Raw genomic sequence first — 22,547 nt, forward strand, 5'->3', positions numbered from 1 at the left:
CACGGGACTGTGGTCACCAGGGTGAGGAAGTTGGAGAAGCTCATGGAAGTGGAGGTGCGAGGGCGTGAACACAACCCCTCGCTCACTTTTCACCAGGCTCCCTTCCCTCCTCTGGGCACACAGTTCAGACCAACTACCTCACTATAATGTTGCTGGAAACATATACATCACAGGCCTTGGCTCAGCCCCAAGCCTTCCACTTCCAGCGGGAAATCTGAGGCATAGGTTAAAGAAATACATCTGCGCCCCAGAGGGTAGGAGGAAGGCCGAAGCCCAGCCTCATTCGGTGCACCCCTGTTGCCTTTCCCCCTCATGCCCCTTCTCCAGCCTGGGAGACAGTGACAGCTGCTTTGGAGAGCCCTAGGCCCCGTCCTGCCTGTCCAACACCTGGGAAGAGGCTCCCTCCCCATTACACCCCCACCCCACCAGCCCCAGCCCCAGCCCCAGGCCTACCTCTCTCTCTGGACTCTTGAGGGAGATTGGCACAAACAAAGAAGGTAGAGGAGGTGAGTCCTGAAGAGGGAGCCTGGGGTGGTGAGCACAGTAAACTTGCCCAAAGATGTCCAAGTCCTAATCCCTGCAGTTGGCTTGTATTTTCCTTTGCGTGATAACAGTGGGTTATGCTTGCAGATGCAATGAAGGCTGCTACTCAGCTGACTTAATGTGGGGTAAGTTTCACCTGCATTGGCCAGGTTCGGCCGGGCACACTGGGGCTGCCAGATTTTCCACCTTGACTGTCCCTGGGTAACTATCCCAGTCCCTGGAGTGTCCCAGTGTTTGAATGACTGTGGTGTGCTTGATGCCCTTGTGCTCGTGCGATCTTGAAGGCCTGGTAAGTACTGCTCAGATGCAGATGGAGAACAGGCCTGTAGTTTCGAACCCCCCTTTTGTTCCAAGCCAATCACTTCTTCCTCCCTAGTCCTCTTGAGGTATCTGCCAGCCTGACTTTTACCAGGATGATTCACTTTTTGAAAAGGATTTACTATTGCTTTTTATTAAAATAACCCTTCCAAACATAAAAGATTAATTACATTGAATTAAACAGACCATACATATACACGTTGTGGAGCGTGTGAGCCCTCAGTATCACAAATAATCATGAACCAATCAACCCATGTAACTATACTCAGGTGACATAAATGTACATTGCACGTCCAGAAGTCACCGATATGTTCTTTTCTCTGAGGAATCCAAATGGATAAATCTACATACTGCCCGATTCCATTTACTTCACATTCTTGAGGAGGCCAAACTATAGACACAGAAAACAGACTGGGGATTGCCAGGGTCTCGGGCTTGAGATTAGGGGTTAAACTACCAAAGAGAATGAAACAATTTTGTAGCTGATGAAAATGCTTTTTATGTTGATTGTAGTGGTGTTTCCATAATCGAATGTTTGTAGGCACTTAGATTTTTATGTAAATTAATCTCAGTAAACCCATATTATTTAATAAACTGTAGAAAGTACAGTATGAGATCGCAATCAGAGAAGAAAAAGAAACAAAGGGAGTCCAAAATGGAAAAGGAAAATGAAAACTGTCACTGTTTGCATGTGACATGTTACTATACATTGGAAATCCTAAGGATGCCACCTGAAATCTTCCAGAATTCATAAATCAATTCAGTAAAGTTGAAGAGTACAAAATTATTATATAGAAATCTGTTACATTGCTATCCTGTTCATGGGGTCCAATCCCAAAGAAGGGTAATGCCAAAGAACGTTCAAACTACCATACAACTGTGCTCATTTCATATGCTAGTAAGTGAAAGTGAAAGTGTTAGTTGCTCAGTCGTGTGTGAGTCTTGGCGTCCCCATGGACTGTAACCCAACAGGCTCCTCTTTTATGGGTTTCTCCAGGCAAGAATACCTACCTAAATATCCATCGACAGAGGAATGGATAAAGAATATGTGGTACCTATATACAGCGGAATATTACTTAACCATAAAAAGAATGAAATAATGCCACTTGCAGCAACATGGATGGACGTAGTGATTGCCATACTGAGTGAAGAAAGTCAGAAAGAGAAAGACAAATGTCCCTTACACGTGGAACCTAAACAACTGTACAAATGAACTTATTAACAAAACGGAAACAGACTTTGAAAACTTATGATTACCAAAAGGGAAAGGCAGAGGTAGGGAAGGGATAAAGATCCTCATCTGGAACGCCCTAATGAGAGATGTTGAAGATGACATAAACAGATGGAAAGAAAGATCATATTCTTGTGAGGCCAAGCATTTGCAACTAGCCTCTGCTTTCCATTTCCCAAGGAAGGAGGCAAGTGGGCTTGAGTCCAGGTATTTACAATCAACCTCCGGCTTGCCCTTTGAAAGAGAAAGAATAAGAGATACAGGGTAAATAGTCAGGCTTTGTCTCCTGAGGACACTTTAAGATAACAGCTCTGGCAGAGACAGAGGGGCTACTCTCCGTTTGAGTAAAAGAGCAAGAGGTCACGTGTGTCCCATTCTCAGGGCAGGAGAGACACTGCACATGGGCAGAAAGGCTCCTTGGGGGTCAAAAACAAAGGGGCCCCACCCCATAATATGTGATGCAACGTCTCCCCCATAGGTCTCTGGGCTGGCATGCATCTTGGGATAGAGTTGCTCATGCATGTTGGGGAGGGTCCTAGGGCAGGTCAGGTGTGAGAAAAGAAACAGGATAACTGGCCAAACGGAAACAAAGACCCAAAAGGACTGCCCTGTATAAGTGACTTAACTGCCTCTCACTGCACTCCTCCTCATTAGGACAGATGCCCACACCCTGTCTCTCCAAGTGTGTATCATTGCCTTCTCTGTCTTAACTAAACAAGCTGTTTCTCTGTGTGCTCTCCTACTTGTTGTGCTGTGTCTCTAACAATAAACTCTGTACCTCTTTTTACAGATTTTGCCTCCTTGAGAAATGCATTTTTCAAAGGGGCAAACTTAAAGCCACAGCTCACTGCTGCCTCTCTGAGATCACTTGGATTGGAAGAATCAATATTGGCAGAACGACTATACAACCCAGTGCAACCTACTGATGCTGAATCCCTATCAAATTACCGATGGTATTTTTCACAGAACTAGAACAAAAATTCTCAAAGTTTGTATGGAGACACAAAGGACTGTGAATAGCCAGAGCAATCCTGAGAGAGAAAAATGGAGCTGGAGGAATCAGGCTCCTGGGCTTCAGACTATACTACAAAGGTACAGTCATCAAAACAGTATGGTACTGGCACAAAAACAGAAATATTGATCAAAGGAACAGGATAGAAAGCCCAGAAATAAACCCATGCGCCTACGGTCAATTAATCTCTGACAACGGAGGCAAGAATATACAAAGGAGAAAAGACAGTCTCTGCAATAAGTGGTGCTGGGAGAACAGCTGCACAGAAAAGAATGAAATTAGAACATTCTCTAACATCATACACAAAAATAAATTCAAAATGGATTGAAACCTAAATGTAACACAAGACACTATGTAACTCTTAGAGGAAAACATATGCAGAACACTCTTTGACATAAATCACAGCAATATGATTTTGCATCCACCTCCTAGAGTAATGAAAATAAAAACGAAAATAAACAAGTGGGATGTAATTAAACTTAAAAGCTTTTGGACAGCAAAGGTGGCGGGGGGGTGGGGGGTGGGGCGGGGACTATAAACAAGACGTAAAGACAACCCTCAGAATGGGAGAATATATTTGAAAATGATGTGACAGACAGGGGATTACCTTCCAATATACAAGCACTTCATGAAGCTCATCATACATACATACATACATACGTATATATATATAAAATCTGCCCATTATGTTTTATAAAAAGGGGCAGAAATTGTGTTTCTCCAAGAAGACATACAGATGGCCAAAAAGCACGTGAAAAGATGCTCAACATCATTAATTATCAGATAAATGCAAATCAGAACTACAATGAGGTATCACCTCACACCTATCAGAATGGCCATCATCATAAATGTGCAAACGGTAAATGCTGGAGAAAGTGTGGAGAAAAGAGAATCCTCCTTCACTGTTGATGGGAACATAAATTGGTACAACCACTATGGAGAAGAGTATGAAGTTTCCCTAAAAACTGAAAATAGAACTACCGTAAGATCCAGCAATCCCACTCCTGGGCATATATCTGGAGAAAACCATAATTTGAAAAGATGCATGCACTCAAATGTTGATTGCAGCACTCTTTACAACAGCCAAGACACGGTAGCTACCTAAATATCCAACGACGGAGAAATGGATAAGGAATATGTGATACATATATACAATGGAATATTACTTAACCATACAAAGAATGAAATAATGCCACTTGCCGCAACATGGATGGATGTGGTGATTGTCACACTGAGTGAGGAAAGTCAGAAAGAGAAAGACAAGTGTCCCTTAGGGGTGGAACCTAAAAAACTGTACAAAGGAACTTATTTACCAAACAGAAACAGACTTTGAAAACTTATGATTACCAAAAGGGAAAGGCAGCGGTAGGGGAGGGATAAATTAGAAGTTCGGGATTAACAGATACAGCCTACTATATGTGAAATAGATAATCAACAAGGGCCTTCTCTATAGCACAGGGAACTCTACTCAACATTGTGTAATAATTTTTATGGATAAAGAATCAGAAAAGAAATGGATATATGTAGATGTATAACTGAATCACTCTGCTGTACACCTGAACCTAACACAACATTGTAAATCAACTACACGCCAGTTAAAAATAAACATTAAATTAAAAGAAATATTTTTAAAAGTACATTATGAATAGATATTGACACTACTTACTTTTTCTGAACATGGTTTTCTCCCATAGTCTGATGAGCTGGAATGATATATCACCTCAAATTAAATCAAGTTTGTATTCCTGGGGTGAATCTGTGTGCTGTGCTGTGCTTAGTTGCTCAGTCCTGCCCGGCACTTTGCGACCCCATGGAGGGGGGAGCCCAGCGGCTCTTCTGTCTATGGGGATTCTCCAGGCAAGAATACTGGAGTGGGTTGCCATGCCCTCCTCCCGGGGATCTTCCCCACCCAGGGATCGAACCCAGGTCTCCCGCATTGCAGGTAGGTTCTTTACCATCTGAGCCACCAGGGAAGCCCCGGGATGAACCTACTCATGGCATATGATGTATTTCCCTTTTGCATATCCTGTAGGATTCACCTTGCTAAGATTCCGTTTCTGGTTCTTGCTTTTATGCGCTGAGTGTGTGATTGACCTGTGCGTTTCCTTTCTCAAACTGTCCTTGACAGGATTGAATATCAAGGTTATTTCATTCTCAGGGAAATGAGTTTGGGAGTATCCCACCTTTTCTATTTTTCCTAAGGTTTTGTGTGAAATTGAGAATATTTATGCCTAGGATGTTTGTCACCATTCAGTGGGGGAAGCCTGGAGGATTTCTGTGAAAGTTGCTTTGACTACTGGTATATTTCATTATGGTTACCTGGAGCAACTCAGGTTGGCTATTCTTTCTGGAGTCAGTGTTGGTAAGTTACTTTTTTTTTTTCTAAAAATTGGTCATCTTTTCCTAAGTGTTCAAACGGATTGGAATAAAGTGGCCCATGATGTCCTCTTTGCCCCCAAATTTTATTTTCGGAAATATCTCTCTTACATGTAGCTGTTGTTGTTGTTCAAGTCACTAAGTCGTGTCCAACTCTTTGCGACCCCATGGACTGCAACACACCAGGCTGCCCTGTCCTCCACTATCTCCTGGAGTTTGCTCAAACTCGTGTCCATTGAGTCGGTGATGGCATCCAACCATCTCCTCCTGTGTACCCCACCCCCACCCCACCTTATCCTCCTGCCCTCACTCTCTCCCAGCATCAGGGTCTTTTCCACTGAGTCCTAACCACTGGACCCCCAGGGTATTCCTTCTACAGATAGCAGTTGCAAGAAAACAGCACAGAACACCCAAAGATCCTTCACCTGGACTGACCCACTATTAATATTTTGCCACATTTGCCATAGTCTTTGTCTGTCTCTCTCTCTGTTTTGTTGAATCACTGGAGTTCCTTTAAGACGTTGCGGTGTATCTTCTCTCAATATTCCAGTATGGATCTCTAAAGAAAAAGATTAGTCTGCCTCGAAATCTTAATGCAATTATCATACTCAGGAAATTTAATTTTGAGACAATACAGTTACCTACTATATGATCCTCACTCAAAATGTCTGATCGTCCCAAAATGGTTTTTCTACCTGATTTCTAAAATAAGTTTGCTTCCAAATAAAGGCCACGTGATGCATTTGGTTGTCAAGCGTCTTCAGTGTCCTGTAAACTATAACATTTCCCTAGATTTTTTTGGTCTTGCACGATAGTGACATTTTTAAAGATCCAATCCAGGTGGTTTTTAGAAATCTTCTCCAGTTGAATTTGTCTCATTGCTGCTTCCTGATTCCACTCAGGTTAAATGTTTTGGCAGGAATACCGCAAAGTTGACGTCCTGTCCGTCTCCGCGCATGGCATCAGGATATTCTTTAGATTCTTCCAATTCTATTCAGATATATTTGACATACAGCACTGTATAAATTTAAAGTGTACAGCATCATGGTTTGACTTATATACATCATGAAATGAAATGATTATCACAATAAGTTTAGTGAACGCTCATCTTCTCATATAGATACAAAATTAAAGAAAAAGACAATTTTTCTTGTGAGAAGAACTCTTAGGATTTGCTCTCTTAACAACTTTCATATATAACATACGGCAGTGTCGATTGTATTTACCATGTTGTACGTTACATCCCTCGTACTTATTTATCTAATAACCGGAAGTCTGCCCCTTTTGCCCACATTTGTCCAATTCCCCTCCCCCACACCTACCCTTTGGTAAGTGCAAATCTGATCTCTTTTCCTCCGCATCTTTGTTTGTTTCCTTGTTTGTCTGTTTGCAAGCGTAATTGACCTACAACACCATGTTAGTTCCTGGGATACAACATCGTGATTTATTATTTCTATACATTTCAAAATGGTCAGCACTGTAATTCTAGTTATGATATGCCACCATACAAGGGCAGTGCGTAGTTATTGACTATATTCCGTACACTGTGCGTGTCTCTTTTTCTATCTGATTATTTTAAGTTGCTGGCCTCTTAAGTTTAAATGCATATTAACTACCCCCCATCTTTACTCCTCTCCTCACGTTTACTGTTTCTGACATCATATTTTCCATCTTTTTCTTCTGTGTATCCCTTAACTAAGGGGCTTCCCAGGTGGCTCAGCGGTAAAGCATTTGCCCGCCAATGCAGGAGACGTGGGTTCGACCCGTGGGTCGGGAAGGTCCCCTGGAGAAAGAAATGGCAACCGAATCCAATATCCTTGCCTGGAGAATCCCATGGACAGGGGAGTCTGGCGGGCTAGGTCCATGGGGCTTCAAAGACTCGAACATGACTTAGCAACTAAACAACAGCAACACTCCCGTACCTACTCATTGCGGATACAGATGCTTTTTACTACTTTAGTCCTTTATCCTTCCCACTAGATTTGTAAGTCATTGATGTACTACCTTTACTGTATATTCGCCTTTATCAGTGAGCTTTCTCCTTTCATCATTTTCATGTTTCTAGTTGTGTCTTTTCTTTTTTGCTTGGAGAAGTCCGTTTGACATTTCCTGTAAAGCTGGTTTGGTGATGCTGAACTCTTTTAGCTTTTGCCTGTCTGTAAAACTTTTGATCTCTCCTTCAGATCGGAGTGACAGTCTTTCCAGTAGTGTCTTCTTGGTTGGAGGTTTTTCTCTTTATCGTTTTAAATATGTCGTGCCACTCCCTTCTGGCCTGCAGAGTTTCTGCCAAAAAGTCCCTTGTGTGTAACTTGTTGCTTTTCCCTTGCTGCTTTTAACATCCCCTCTTTAGCTTTATTTTTTGCCATTCTAACTACAATGTGTCTTGCTGTGGTCTTCTTTCTGTTTAGGGCTCTCTGTGTTCAGTACCTGGATGCTCATTTCTTTTGCCAGGTTAGCAAAGTGTTCAGCTGGTATGTCTTCACATATGCTCTCTGCCCCTTTCTCTCTTTCTTCTCCTGCTGGGACCCCTAGAATTCAAATGTTTCTATGCTTGACCTGGTCCCAGAGGTCTCTGAAACTGTCCTCATCTATGTTTATTCCTTCTTTTTTCCTGTTCAGCTTCAGTGATTTCCACTCTCCTGTCTTCCAGCTTCTTGATCTGTTCCTCCGTATCATCTCACCTACCGTTGAAGTATATTTTTTATTTCACGGATTGTACTCTTCATCTCTGTTTGGTTCTCCTTTAGATGTTTTATTCTTGCTACTTTTTTTAAACTTTTTAAAATTGATTTATTTTTAAATGGAGGATAATTGCTTTAAAATATTATGTTGGCTTCGGACGAACATCAACTTGAATCATCCATAGGTATACATATATCCCCTCCCTCTTGAACCTCCTTCCCAGCTCCCACCCCACCCCACCCATCTAGGTTGCCCCAGAGCACCAGGCTTGAGTCCCCTGCATCATACAGCAAATTCCCAATGGCTATCTGTTTTACATATGGTAAGGTATGTGTTTCAATGCTACTCTCTCTATTCGTCCCACCGGCTCCTTCCCTCACTGTGTTCGCAAGTCTGTTCTCTGTGTGTGCCAATAGGTTCATCAGTACCATCTATCTAGATTCCATATATATGCATTAATATATGATAATTGTTTCTCACTTTCTGACTTACTTCACTCTGTATACTAGGCTCTAGGTTCATCCACCTCAATAGAACTGACTCAAATGTGTTCCTTTTTATGGCTGAGTAATGTTCCACTGTATATATGTACCACCACTTCTTTATCCATTCATCTGTCCACGGACATCTAAGTGGCTTCCATTTCCTAGCTGTTTCAAATAGTGCTGCAGTGAACATTGGCATACATGGGTCTTTTTGCATTATGGTATCGTCAGGGTAGATGCCCAGTAGTGGGATTGTCGGGTCTTATGGTCGTTTTATTCCCAGGTTTTGTTTCAAGGACTCTCCTTACTGTTCTCCAGAGTAGCTATATCATTTACATTGCCACCAACAGTGCCAGAGGGTTTGCTTTTCTCCACATCAGTTCTAGTGTGTGTTGTTTGTAGCTATTCTGATGATGGCCATCCTGACCTGTGTGAGGTGATACCTCGTTATAGTTTTGATTTACGTTTTCTAATAATGAGTGTGGGGAGAAATGGCAATAACCTCAGATACACAGACGACACCACCCTTACGGCAGAGAGTGAAGAGGAACTAAAGAGCCTCTTGATGAAGGTGAAAGAGAAGAGTGAAAAAACTGGCTTAAAACTCAACATTCAAGAAACGAAGATCATGGCATCCGGTCCCATCACTTCACGGCAAATAGATGAGGAAACAACGGAACCAGTGACAGACTTTATTTTCTTGGGCTCCAAAATCACTGTGAACGGTAACCGCAGCCACAAAATTAAAAGACGCTTGCTTCTTGGAAGAAAGGCAATGACAAACCTAGACAGCGTATTAAAAAGCGGAGACGTTACTTTGCCTACAAAAGTCCTTGTACTCAAAGCTATGGTTTTTCCAGCAATCACGTAGGGATGTGAGAGCTGGACAAGAAAAAAGGCTGAGCGCCGAAGAATTCATGCCTTTGAAGTATAGTGCTGGAGAAGACTCTTGAGAGTCCCTTGGACAGCAAGGAGGTCAAAGCAGTCAACCCAAAAGGAAACCAATCCCGCTCATTCATTGGAAGTCCTGATGCTGAAGCTGAAGCTCCAATACTTTGGCCACCTGATGCGAAGAGCCGACTCATTGGAAAAGACGCTGATGCTGGGAAAGACTGAAGGCAGGAGGAGAAGGGGACGACAGAGGATCAGATGTTTGGATGGCATCACTGACGCAGTGGACATGAGTTTGAGCAACCTCTGGGAGATGGTGAAGGACAGGGAAGCCTGGCGTGCTGCAGTCCATGGGTGGCAAAGAGTGGGACAAGACTGAGCTACTAAACAACAACAAATTCTATTGCATATAATCCTGCAAGCCTAAAACATACTTCTCTCCCCACTGTGAATCAATATCAAATGAATAAGCATAGCCTTCAGCTGACATAGGTAGGGCTAGCACCTACATTGCTGGCTATGGGGTCCTAGGTGTCGCAAAGTTCGTCTTGTCCTGCTGGTGAGTGTGGCTGATTCTGGGGGCAGCTGGCTGACATGCCAAGGTATCTTCAGGCTGGTTTGTCCTGCCGTTGACTGGGTTTGGGGTCCAGGGTGTCCTGGGGCTAGCGCCAGCTCACTGGTGGGTGGAGCTCTGTTTCTGTTCCTGGGTCTCTAACTGCAGGGCCCTGGGGGTCTCAGAGCTGGTCTCAGTTCACTCTTCGGTGGGGCCCGTTCCTGATATTGCTGGCTGTGGAATCCTGGATGTCGCACAGGGGGTTTCCACACACTGCAGTGTGGGGCCAGATTCCAGAGCTGCTGGCTGAGAGCTCCAAAGTGTCCCAGACCTGGTGTCTACTTGCTGGTACACTGTGCTGGGGCTCAGTGGCTCTTGGGACTGGTGTGGGCCTGCTGGTAGGTGACCTATTTCCTGGTGTGGCAGGCTGCAGGGCTGGAGTTACTCCGGTTGCTGTTGTCTGCCTGCTGGTGGATGGAGCTGGTTCCTGGGTTCTCTGACTTCAGGGCTCTGGAGGAGTCCAGAGGTTGGTGTTTTGGGCCATTGGTGGATGGGTCTGGGTACAAGGAATACTAGGGCTGGTGCCTACCCACTGATGGGTAAAACTGGTCCTGGGGCTAGTGATGACCTGCTGTGGGCAGGGACTAGGTCCCACGGCCTCTGACTGCAGGACCCTGGAGTCCTGGCTTAGTGCCTTCTCACTGGTATAGGGCCAGTGTGGTGTGTCGGGGCCTCTGATTGACAGGTCCAGCTCCAGGGAGTCTTAAGACAGCAGGCTTGCTTGTGGGTGGGGCTGCGTCTCTGCCTGGCTAGTAGCTTGGCCTCTCCTAGTATTCCTGCCTACAGGCTGATGGGCAGGTCTAAGCACTGGTGCTAGTAAGCTAGAGGGAGGAGTCCAAAATGGCACTTGCTAGCACCAGTGACCACGGGGTAGAAGGAGCTCCGCAAAATGACTGCTTCCAGTGTCTATGTCCCCAGGGTGAGTCCAGTTGCCTCTTGCCTCTCTGGGAGGCTCTCCAAGATAAGTAGCTGGGTCTGACCCAGGCTCCTTTCAAACTATTGCTTCAGCCCTGGGTCCTGGAACGTGTGAGATTTTGTATGCCCCCGTTAAGAGTGGAGTCTATTTCCCACGACCCCTTGGCTCTCCTGAAATTAAGCCCTGCCGGCTTCAAATCCAGAAGTCCTGGGAGATCCTCTTCATGCGAATAAATACAATTTCATCAGCAAAATTATACAGACTACCACTACACAGAATAGGCATGAATCTTACAAACTTAACATTGATTGAAAAACCAGGAAGCAACACAGATATATTTAACAATTCCATTCGTACAGCTGTAAGTAGCTGTCAACACTAACTCATAACATTATATGTGTGTGTGTGTGTGTGTGTGTACTATAAAATTTTTGAGGAAAACGGAAGAAAGGATGGCACATAAGTAAGAGTGGGCCTATTCTCCTTGAAGAAGGAACGGGGCTAAGATAAGACAGGGAAACTTCAGGAGTGTTGGGGAAAGCCGACACTATCCGCTTCTATGACTTGGGGGTATACACTTGATAATCAATTATTAAACTCCACATATATATTGTGACTTTTTCTCTATCTATGTTACGTTTCAGTATAATTGGAGAAAAATATAATGCTTAGGGAAATAACATCCCAGTATAAGCATATTGTAATTATGTTCTAACCAGAAGTAGAACCAAAGTTACTTTCTTTGTTGATAACATATCTAATTGAGCTTAGTAATCTTATTTCATCTACATTAATAACTATAGTTTTGAGAACTCATACCTTTTTACCTAAAATTAATCAAGTGATGCTTACTTAATTATAATATCAATCTCAATTTTTATATATATTCCATATTTGGGTAGTACATTCTCATTCAGAATTTAATTGTAAACTTGTGCTGAAACTCAAAGAAGTCATGTATTTGGATACAATTTCTCAGAGACGTCTCCCCTCCCTATCCACTTCCTCTCAGAGGTGGAGCACCAAGAACCTGAGAAAAAGAAATGAAGGCCAAAAGTCCAGAGCAATGTGCCTGCGCTATAGTACACCTATCTGACCAGCCGAGGACAGTATTGCTTAAGGCTGTTTGTTGGGAAGGGCCAGATGCCATGCCTTTGGAGTTCCTCCTGTTCTTTGTGATTCGTCTATTAACCCCTGAGACTGAGGAGCTTATTTGTGCCAGTATGGTGGCGGTGGTGATGGTGCTGGTGGTTGGATGGGCTGCATCTCCCTTGCCCGTTTGACACTGCTGTCTTAACACCAACCTTCACCCCTGCTCCCCGCAGCAGCAGCTCTTTTCTTCCTCTTTCTCCTCAGACAGAAACTGAGATCATCGATGTGCTAGACTGGGTGTGCTCCCACCTTCCACTGACACAGAAGCAGTAGGTGGGTGTGCACAGCCCTTCAAGCCCTTCCCTTGTTCTTTGTAAGGAGCAAAGTGGAAAGAATTTTCCTTGAATGTCAGCCTCCACCCCGCAGTGAGTGCCCCTACTTTTGTTTCTAGTCTTGTGGCCCAAGTGAAGGCTCCACACTGGTTTGTGGCATCGATAGGGTCGATAGGAAGAATGTCATGTTTTTTAAAAGCTCACTGATTGATGAAATGAAACAGGAGTCATTTTCTGGGGCCACCCCGCTGCCTAAAGAAAACAAAACTTTTCCCATTATAAATACGGATCCATCTTCTAACCTTGTTGTTCAGAATTCCAGCTGTTATAATGCACCTCCCTTTTTAAGGATGGACCCGAAACAGAAATTGAGGAAACATTTCTCTTGAGACTTTACCTTAAATGACTGAGCATGTAAGGGTCTTCTCGTGCTTATTAGGGATTTTTCATCTCTTTAAACTACATGTGCTTTATTGCTAATTCTTTGACACCATCAGAAGACATTTTGGAAAAAAATTGTTTTGCCCATGATTCTAGGACCCAAATGCCTCAACTGAGTTTGCCCGCATGGTTACTGCCCCAGAATCACAGACGTACAGAATATTAGAGCTAGATAATCTCACGTAGAAATCTAACAGTTCTACTCCTGAGGGGTGTACAAATGGGGAATCTGAGAGTAGAGGGACAGTGCCATGTCAAGGCCAGCAGACAGCTCAACTATACCTCTTCAGTCCCCACTTTGCTGTTTGTTAGGACAGAAGCACCTCCATCGCCTCACACTCAGAACCCTTGTGGATGGGTGTTGAAGTTGGTACAGCTTCTTCCCAACCTCCTGACTAACTGGAAACAATGAAATCTGTCCCATTTACTGTCAGTTATAGCTAGAGCCTTGTTCACTCACTTGAGCATCCCGGGTGAAGCACTCTCCTTCACTGCATCCACAGAATCTCTAGTGTTTTGGGGTCACCGTGGATTGCTGACCTGACAGGCCTAACGCAAGGTGGAGTAAGGTAGGGCAAGCACTTGATGAGCAATCAGGAGACCTGTCTCTCGCCTAACCTGCTGAAAAGCACTTCCCCTTTCTGAACCTCTTGTTTCTCCATCTGGGAAAAGAGGAAGGTGACCTAGAACAGTGGCTCTCAACCTGGGTTCCAAGAACTTCCTGAAATTGTGTGCAAAGACTTCTTGGGAGGGTGTATGGAGCTTTCAATAGATTCTCAAAGGAGTCCTATTATGGGCTGAGTTGTGTTGCCCCTAAATTCCTATCTTCAAACCTTAACGCTCAAAGTGACTGAATTTGGAGATGGAGCCTTTAGAGAGGTAATTAGGGTTGATTGAGGGAGCTGGTAAAGAATCTGCCTGCAATACAGGTTTGATTCCTGTGTTGGGAAGTACCCCTGGAGAAGGGATACGCTACCCACTCTAGTATTCTTGGGCTTCTCTGGTGGCTAGATGGTAACGAATCCACCTGCAGTGTGGCACACCTGAGTTCCATCCCTGTGTTGGGAAGTTCCCCTGGAGGAGGGCATGGCAACCCACCCCAGTATTCTTGCCTGGAAAATTCCCATGGACAGAGGAGCCTGGTGTGCCACAGTTCATGGGGTCACCAAGAGTCTGACACGACTGAGTGACCAAGCACAACACACACAGAGGTTATAAGAGTGGGGCCCTAATCCCATAGGATCTGATATCCTTAAAAGAGGAGGAGTTACCAGGTCTCTCGCACTCTCTCTCTCTGTCTCCATCCACACACAGAGGAAATGTCATGTGAGGAAACAGAGAGAAGGTGGCCAACTGCAATACAAGAGGAGTGCCTACACCAGGAATTGAACTTGCTGGCACCTTGATCTTGGACTTCTAGTATCCCGGACTATGAGAAACTAAATGTCTTTTGTTTAAGCCATCCGGCCTGTGGTATTTGGTTTTGGCAACTCGAACAGACTAACGCAGGGCCCATAACCAAAAAAAAAAGGTTCAGAGCCATTGGACCCACTGGTTGCCAGAAACCCATCCTGGACATTCATGTTTCAATACAACGATTTTAGGCACTTGCAGATTTCTTGAGTTCTTGCTTCGAACAGTGCAGGATATCATTTATTGCAACATACTTCCTCTGCTAATAGTTGCGTAACACAGATTTGTATCTATATAAACCCAAAGGCCAGAGTTTAAATCCTGATTCCACCATCTACTAGATGTTTGACTTTGCACAAGTTATCGCATGTTTGTGCCTCGAATATAAAGTAGGGATAACATTAGTGTCTCCCTCACATGGCTGTTGTGAGAATTAAATGACATAATGCATGTAGAGGGCCTAGCACATAATCAAGTTTCAACAGATATTAGTAGCTTTTGTGATGAAAATGTAAGTAGCAGTCAGGGTTTTTTGCCCTTATAAACAACACTGTTGTGAGCAAACCTCTTTATACACAGAGAATTGTTTTTAAGTCCTTAGCTGGATTAACTAAGAGGAAAAGACTAAAGTAACTGAAATCATAAATAAAAGAGGGGATATTACAACCAACGTGACAATAATAAACAGGATTTTACAAGAATATCATGACCAATTGTGGCAATAAATTGGACAACCTAGAAGAAATGGATAAATTCCTAGGAACACACAATCTACCAGAACTGAATCAAGGAGAAACAGAAAACACAATAGACCAATAATGAGATTGAATCGGTAATGACAACCCCCCAACACACACACACACAAAATCAGGATCTGATATCTTCACTGGAGAATTCCACCAAACATTTAAAGAATTAATGCCAATCTTTCTCAAATGCTTCCAAAAAATCGAAGAAGAGGGAACACTTCCAAACTCATTTTATGAGGCCAGCGTTATCCTCATATCTAAGGCACCAAAAGAAAAGAATACTAGAGGCCACATTCCCGGACGAATGCAGATGCAAAAATCCTCGACAAAATACTAGCAAAGCAATTCAACAGCACATTAGAAGGACTATGTGCCACGGTCAAAAGGGATTTATCCCTTGGTGCAAGGATAGCTTAACATACAAAAATCAATCAATGCAATAAAACACATTAACTAAATGAAGGACAAAAATCACACGATCTTCTCTATAGATGCACAAAAAATTCAACACTCCTTCATGAGAAAACACAGTCAAAGAACTAGGAGTTGAAAGAAATTACCTCGACATAATAAAGGCCACAACTAACATCATACTCAGTGGTGAAAGTCTGAAATCGCTTCTTCTAAGGTAAGGAACAAGGCAAGGAAGCCCGCTCTCACCATTATGTTAGTATTCAACAACTGGAAGTCATAGCCAGAGCTGTTAGGAAAGCAAAAGAAATAAAAGGCATCCAAGTCAGAAAGAAGTAAAATTATCTCTGTTGAAGATAGCATGCTTTTTTACATGCAAAACTCAAAAGATAACACACACCCATACACACACACATGCACACAACTGGTAGAACTAATAAACAAATTCAAAAATGTTGTAGGACACAAAATCCAAAACGAAAATTCAGTTGCATTACTATACACTAACAAAGAACAATTTGAAAAGGAAATTAAGAAAACAATTCCATTGACATTAGCAGCAAAAAAAGAATAAAATACTGAGGAATAAACTCAAGCAAGGAGTCAAAAGACGTGTACACAGCAAACTACAAAACATTGCTGAAAGAAACTAAAAAAGACACAAATAAATGGAAAGGCATCTGTCTGCACAGACCGGATTATAAATATTGTTAGGAAGTCCATACTATCTGAGGTGGTTAATTTTATGTGTCAGCTTGACTGGTCCACAGAGTGCGTAGGTATTAATCAAACATTATTCTGGGTGTTTCTGTAGGGTGCTTTTTCATGAGATTAACATTTAAATCAGTCAACTGGATAAAACAGATTTCCTCCTGATAATGTGGGTGGGCTTTACCTAATCAGTTGATAGTCTGAATAAAACGAAAAGGCAACCTTTCCTCATGTAAGAGAATTCCTCCTGCGTGAAAGCCTTTGGACCTGGGACACCAGCTTCTTTTCCTGCCTTTGGACTCAAACTGAAATATCAGCTCTACTGGTTTGGTTCTTAGGCCTTCTAACCTGGGCTAGAGCTAGACCACTGGCTCTTCTGGGTCTCCAGCTAGCCAACTCACCCTCTAGATCTTGGGACTTACCAGCCTCTACAGTCAAATGAGTCAATTCTTTTACACACACACACACACACACACACACACACACACACACACACACACACACTCCACTGAATCTGTTCTTGTAACACACTACCCAGAGTGATCTACAGATCCAATGCAAACCCTATCAAAATCCCAATAGCATGTTTTACAGAAATAGAAAAACTCGTCCTAAAATTTAAATAGAATCTAAAAAGAGATCCTAAATAGGGAAAACAATTTGGAAAAAGAAAAAGTAGAGAACTCACACTTCCTGATTTCAAAACTTTACAAAGCTACAGTAATGAAAACTGTATGTTAGTGCCATATTAACAAATAGATCGGTGGAGTAAACTAGAGATCTTAGAAATAAACCCTCACTTTTAGAAGGTGAGCCAGGCCGTGGACTTCCTGATAGAGGAAAAAAATGGCTTTCCTCTCTTTTTTTTTTTAAGGTTTAAGATCTTTGGATCAAAGCAAGGACTCTGAAGTCAGATTGCTTGGTTTCAATTCTACCACTGATCCCCATGGGCCAAATGACCTTGGGCCAGTGGCTGAACCTCTCAGTACCTGTTTCCTCACCTGTAAGAGGCTGGTGATCATTAGTACTATACTCCTAGGAGGGTCACAAGGAAGCATTACTATTTATGTACAGCACTTAGAAGAGTGCCGGGCACAGGGTCCCTGCTCTATAAGTTGCTTTTCATAGATTCAGCCAAATTACCTCCCAAATGGATTTCTTGCACCACCGCCACAGAGGTTTGCTCCTCAACTCACCCACTCTCGGAATGGTTAAGCACTTGGAAGCTTGTCGTCCTAGTGCGGGAAGCCCGATTCGTGGTTTTAGTTTACATCTCCAGGGTCAGCGGTGGTGAGCATCTTTGAAGGGGGGACTGGACAGTGAGACTCTCTCTTCTTTGAATTGCCTCAGAGTGGGGAAAGAGCTGGGGGAGTGAGGTCAACCCCAGACTGTCCCCCAAATCTGCCTGCCAAGAACGTTTGATGGAGCAGTTGAGGCAGAGATGTTACAGAAGAAAACGACAATCCCTTTGTCCTCTGGCCACTTAGGGAGAAGTACGCCGACCACTCATCACTGAGCGCGGGATTCCTCTGCCCATTCTCCCATTGGGTCATAAGACTTGTGGTGGAAGGGAGGCTGGCAAATGCTTTCAGCACGTGCTAGGCGCCCAGCGCCTCCATCCTGACGTGTCATCCTCACCTCCCAGGAGACCAGCGCCCTCAGTACCTTCCTGCCTCCTGCTTCACACACTTTGTACACAGTCAGGGCTCAGGGCTGTGACTGGAACCGGAAAGGGGAGGTGGGACAGGAGGAGGTGGGACGAGAGGCTTGACAGAGGTATACACGCAGCATCACCTTCAGCCACCAACTCGCCATCTGCCGGGATGGCCTTTGGGCTTGGCAGCAAACCACAGGAGGCCCTCGACCCCATTGGTTACACCTCGAGGGGGCGGGCAAAGAAGGCGCGTGCTGGTTGGCAGGAACCGGACCAATGAGGAGGCGCAGCGCTGGCAAGCTGAAAGCTTCGCGAGATTTGCTGCGATCGCCTGCGCGTGCTGCTTTATGGCGCGCTCCAGACGCCGCCCGCCTCGCATGCCCAGACCATTACCGCCGCCGCCCCCTCGACCTGGTTGATAAATCGTCGCCGCCCCAGGTCCGCGGCCACCCAGGTCGCGACATGAGCTCCTCAGATGATGAGGCGGCTGTTAGGGGAGTGGGTTTCAGCTCAGAGTGCGGGGAGCACACAAGCGGCCTTGAGGTCCGCTCCACAGCTCTGCAGGGACCCAGCCCCGGCCCTGAGCCGGGGGCAGCGCGAAACGGCGAGGGTGAGGGTGGGGATGGCTTCCTAGATCCTGAGTGCTTTGAGTCAGAGCGGGAGGTAACGGAAGCGGGAGGGCAGGTGCTGTGTGGCCGCGAAGGCCGGCCTGGTTCCCCGGCCAACGACCAGGGGGACGTCCTGCAGCTGGCTGACGAGTCAGTGGCGGCCATCCTGCAGCAGCTGGCCAACCTGGACTTGCTGGGCATCCGCAGATGCCTGTCTCCGGAGAGCTACGTGGTCGGCGAAGGGTCTCCCTTGTGGGCCCTCGAGGAGCGACCCGGCAGTCGAGGCATGGCCGCCCAGAGGGTTGGGGAAGAGGCACAGGCTGAGGCCAGCCCTCTCGAGGTTGGCAGGCTCAAGGCGGGCCAGGCTGGGGGAAACCCTAAGAGAGGCAGTAAGAGTAGGTTGAAGGTGGCTGTGGATCGCCAGCGGCCCCCCTCAGAAAGCCCAGCCGGGCTGCTGTCCGACTCCGAGTCCTCTGGTGAGTTCAGTGAGATAGAGCTGATGAGGGTGAGCATTTATGCCAAAGACAGAGGCCAGGCCAAGCTCAACGGCCCCAAGGACCCCGGGGACACACCCAGAGACTCGAAAGTCCAAGGCAGGGAGAATCTCGTTAACGTGCCAGGCACTTGCCTGTCCTCGGCTCTGCGAGGATTAATCTCGGTTGTGGAAAGGCAGGTCAGGCAGGGCGATGCAGAGCAGGAGGACGTCTCTCCCCCTAAGAAATTGCAGAGCGTGCTCAGGGAGAAGGGGGGCAGCCTGCCCAGGTACCCGGGAGTAGCAGTAGCATCAGCTACTGCAGCTGCCACTACAGGCAGCCTACCGCGGCCCAGTCCTAGGAGGAAGGGGGAACAGGAGAAGAAATCCCTCAGGGGCGTCTCCAAACCTGCCCCGGGGAGAACCTTCCCTTCCTGGGAGCAGGGAATCTCGGCCACTCCCCTGGATCCGGTCACCTTCCCCCCAGTCTCCGGCATCCCGCTGCTTGAGAGGTCCAAGAAGTATGCCTTGGTCCCTTCGGGAGCCAAAGAATCCAAGCAAACCGGCGCTCGGAAGAAATCCATGGCTAGGCGGGCACGGGAGTTGGTGGCAGCAATGGCGGTGTCCGGAGAAGACAACGACCCAAATAGAGACCCATTCCCAAAGGGCCGAGTCAGTAGGCCAGGCCCCTCCTCGCTCCCCCCTCTTCCCCCTGCCATCCTCCCCAGGACACAGGTCTTCACCCGTGCTCCCTCTGTCCATCCCTCAGGGGTGGTCATTGGGTGGCCCTCGGTCACTGGGTCATTAGGATGCCAGATTGGGGTCTTTTACTAGGGACAAACGTTAAGGTAGCACTTTGGGTGTGCTGGGCTGGGTTCTCCACCCTTGGCCTGTTTCCAGCCAGGCTGGGGCTGGAGTGGAAGGGAGAGCTGGTAGCTGAATTGATTTGAGGGGCCCCTTAAAAGCTTCACAGAGCTTCGGTGTTTAGACACATCACTTTCCTGAATCCTACTTCCTAGCTGATCCCCAAACCTTCCTTGCAGGGGCCCCAGGCTTTCTCAGTGCCACACTGTTGTCCCCAGCTCAGCTCTGCCTGCTGGCCTGGGGCTGACTTAGAGGGAATGTGCTGAAGAGATCAGCCTTTCAGTTTCCTTTCCAGTTCCCTGCCTCAGCTCGGTCTTGAATCACACGAGGTCTCACACACACAGACATAGACATATAAATGCACTGGTACACACAGGCGCACGCACACACACACATCCTTACTCCAGGTCAGTGAGAAATCTTTGTTCTTAGCTGACCACTGACAGGGCACCGGCGTCTTGTCCACAGGTGGTGCGTCAAGGAGAACCCAGCAGCACCAACGTCAACATCAGAGGCGGGCAGGATTCAGGAAACTCAGAGCCCGTGGCCATGAACAAGGGAGAAGTCATGCCCAGAGGGCCTGGCCCCTCAGGTGAGTGTCCTGGGTTTTGATATGGGGGCAGGGAACCAGGGGTGAGGGCAGAAACCTCTGTCTGTCTCTCTCTCTTTTCTGGGGCCTCAGCCTTGCTCTCAGGCTGCCTCTTCCATGGGAAACAGGTGTCAGCAGGGCTAGCCCTGGCCCCATCACCTTCTGTGTGGGATTTGTTTGGCAGGGGTGATCGGTGGCAGTGCCCCAACAGCTACTCTGGGCGTAGACCTGCAGGCTAATAGCGTTTTCTGTGAAGTGCTGTTCGCCCACATTGCTCTCCCAGGTGCTGGCCGTGGCTGCCGCTCTGGGAGGCTCGAACCCAGAACCACAGTCTTTCGGGACCATCGTGGTAAAATGGCTGCCCCTGAGGAATAGGAGGGGCAGGCCCAGAGAGAAGGTTTGGGCTGCCTGCCGGGCAGAGCCGGGGAGGCTTGATGCTAGCAGAGGGTGGTACTGCCTCACCTCACGTTAGACCCTGCTTGGCCCTTTCCACCTCACTGGGAGCCTGGGAAGCTGGATTGTGTGTCCTTTCCCTGTCAGGTGACCGTGAACCAACTGACCATCCCCCAAGACCGAAAAGGCGGCAGCAGCCAGCTGCAAGGCAGGGCTGTCCTCGGGTAATGCTTCTTCTGGCTCCTGGAAATGCACACCCAAACCCCATGGTGGGATCTGGGTCCAAGTTCAACTGACATGTGTGGGCACCCCCCCCGCCCCCCGCCCCGTCCCCATCCCACACCCCAGGGAGGGAGCCCACCTCCTTTCCTCTGAGGAAAGTCTTTCCCTTGCCAGTCTAGACACCTGGCTTTGGGATGGAGGGCCCGGGGGGAGAGGAGAGGAGGAGGAGAGGGGAGGCGGGTGTATACTAACCATTTCTCTTCCTGCTGTGTCTGCTGGCCTAGTGTCTGGTGCTACAGAGAGAAATAGACGACCTTAAGGAGCAACTTGGTATGAGGAACCAGGGACAGAGAGCAGTGGGTTCTTAATGCAGAAGTGGGGTGGGCCCTTGGGGTGGGTGGGCTGCCGGTGCAGGAGGCCTCGTAGGGACCAGCATTCCTGTGGGGAGGAGAACCTATCACGCCTGACCCTGGAGCGGGCGGTGCATGTTCAGCTGGGCGTGTGGACAAGGAGCAAAGTGCTGTGTGGACTGCGTGCACACTCTGCCAGCCAGGCGAGTCCTAGAGAGCTCCTTCTGATAGGACTTGTAGAGATGCCTTGTTGATCTGGTGTGGCCTCGGAGGTTCTTGTTGGATTGTTTGTGAGACAATTTTTGAATGGTCTGGGCGTGGCCCCGACCTTGAGAGCTGCTGGCACATTTTGTTTCCTTTTAGGAAATGGCTCCACATTTAATTCCGGTAGTGGGGAGTGACGAGGCCCAGAGCTCTTTGCATCGGGGCTGGGGGTATGTGGGTTTCAGGTTGCAGGGCTAGGTGGTTCCCCACGGGGACAGGGGGACAGGCTTCTATGTCCGTCTGTCTAGAGCACCTGTTTATGCCTCTCCCTGTTGCAGCCTCCATGCAGTACCAGGTTGACAAGTTCCGGATCCTTTGAAATGAGTGTTACACACCCCACACCCCTTCCCACAGTCCTGGCTGTTGAGCAGGGCCGTGGGCTGGCCCTGGCTTGAGGCTCTTCCCTGACTCTGCTGTTTCACAGGTTGAGCCCAGTATCTTCCGGCAAGAGGAGCAGCTGTTACCTCCGGGGCCGGCGAGCTGTGGCCAAGCTTGTTGCCTCCTGTTCTGCCTCCACCAGGGCATCCTCTGCCCCTTGTTTTGCCCCCTGTCTGCCCCAGTTTCACAGCAGTTTTTGATTAAAAGGCTTCTCATATTCTGTGTTCTGTCCTCTCTCTGGGGGGTAGGGGTTGGGGGAATGGGGCAAGGCCTGGTGGGGAGCCACTCCGTATCAGAGCCTGTTCCACAACAGTACCTCTGGCATCCTGTGGGGGGCACTCTGGGTCAGCCTGTGCTACCATCCAGGCCGTCAGGCCAGCGGAGCGCCCCTAGTGTGTGTTCTGTGTGGGCTCTGTCTGGCCACCTTGGCACGTCCCCCCTTTTCCCTGAAGGCCCTCTTCTAGTTCTCTAAACACCCTCCTCTGGGGTTTAGGAGTTTCCATTCATTGCTGCCATTCTGCCTCCCTGTCAGAAGGA

General features: G+C 46.9%; 1 protein-coding gene across 1 annotated transcript; it reads left to right on the forward strand.

Moving 5' to 3' along the window:
* The first annotated feature begins 18,201 nt into the window (after positions 1 to 18,201).
* On the forward strand, positions 18,202 to 22,227 carry LOC145535902 (uncharacterized protein CXorf49 homolog). The gene is made up of 6 exons (XM_081564244.1): positions 18,202 to 19,622; positions 20,247 to 20,406; positions 20,944 to 21,020; positions 21,303 to 21,348; positions 21,911 to 21,956; positions 22,057 to 22,227. The coding sequence occupies exons 1-5, from the start codon at positions 18,333 to 18,335 to the stop codon at positions 21,949 to 21,951; spliced, it is 1,614 nt and encodes a 537-aa protein (XP_081420370.1). The 5' UTR covers positions 18,202 to 18,332; the 3' UTR covers positions 21,952 to 21,956; positions 22,057 to 22,227.
* Positions 22,228 to 22,547: the final 320 nt, after the last annotated feature.

This window comes from Giraffa tippelskirchi, chromosome X, assembly GCF_054371585.1.
Source record: "Giraffa tippelskirchi isolate mGirTip1 chromosome X, T2T-mGirTip1v1.2.pri, whole genome shotgun sequence".
Taxonomy (NCBI): Eukaryota; Metazoa; Chordata; class Mammalia; order Artiodactyla; family Giraffidae; genus Giraffa; species Giraffa tippelskirchi.

What these genes read in the sequence shown, in the direction of transcription:
- LOC145535902 (XM_081564244.1), top strand. Translation starts at nt 18,333, where the DNA reads ATGAGCTCCTCAGATGATGAGGCGGCTGTTAGGGGAGTGGGTTTCAGC. An exon ending in ACCCATTCCCAAAGGGCCGA is followed by an intron (nt 19,623 to 20,246) that starts GTCAGTAGGCCA and finishes CTTTGTTCTTAG; the next exon opens with CTGACCACTGACAGGGCACC. An exon ending in CGACCTTAAGGAGCAACTTG is followed by an intron (nt 21,349 to 21,910) that starts GTATGAGGAACC and finishes TCCCTGTTGCAG; the next exon opens with CCTCCATGCAGTACCAGGTT.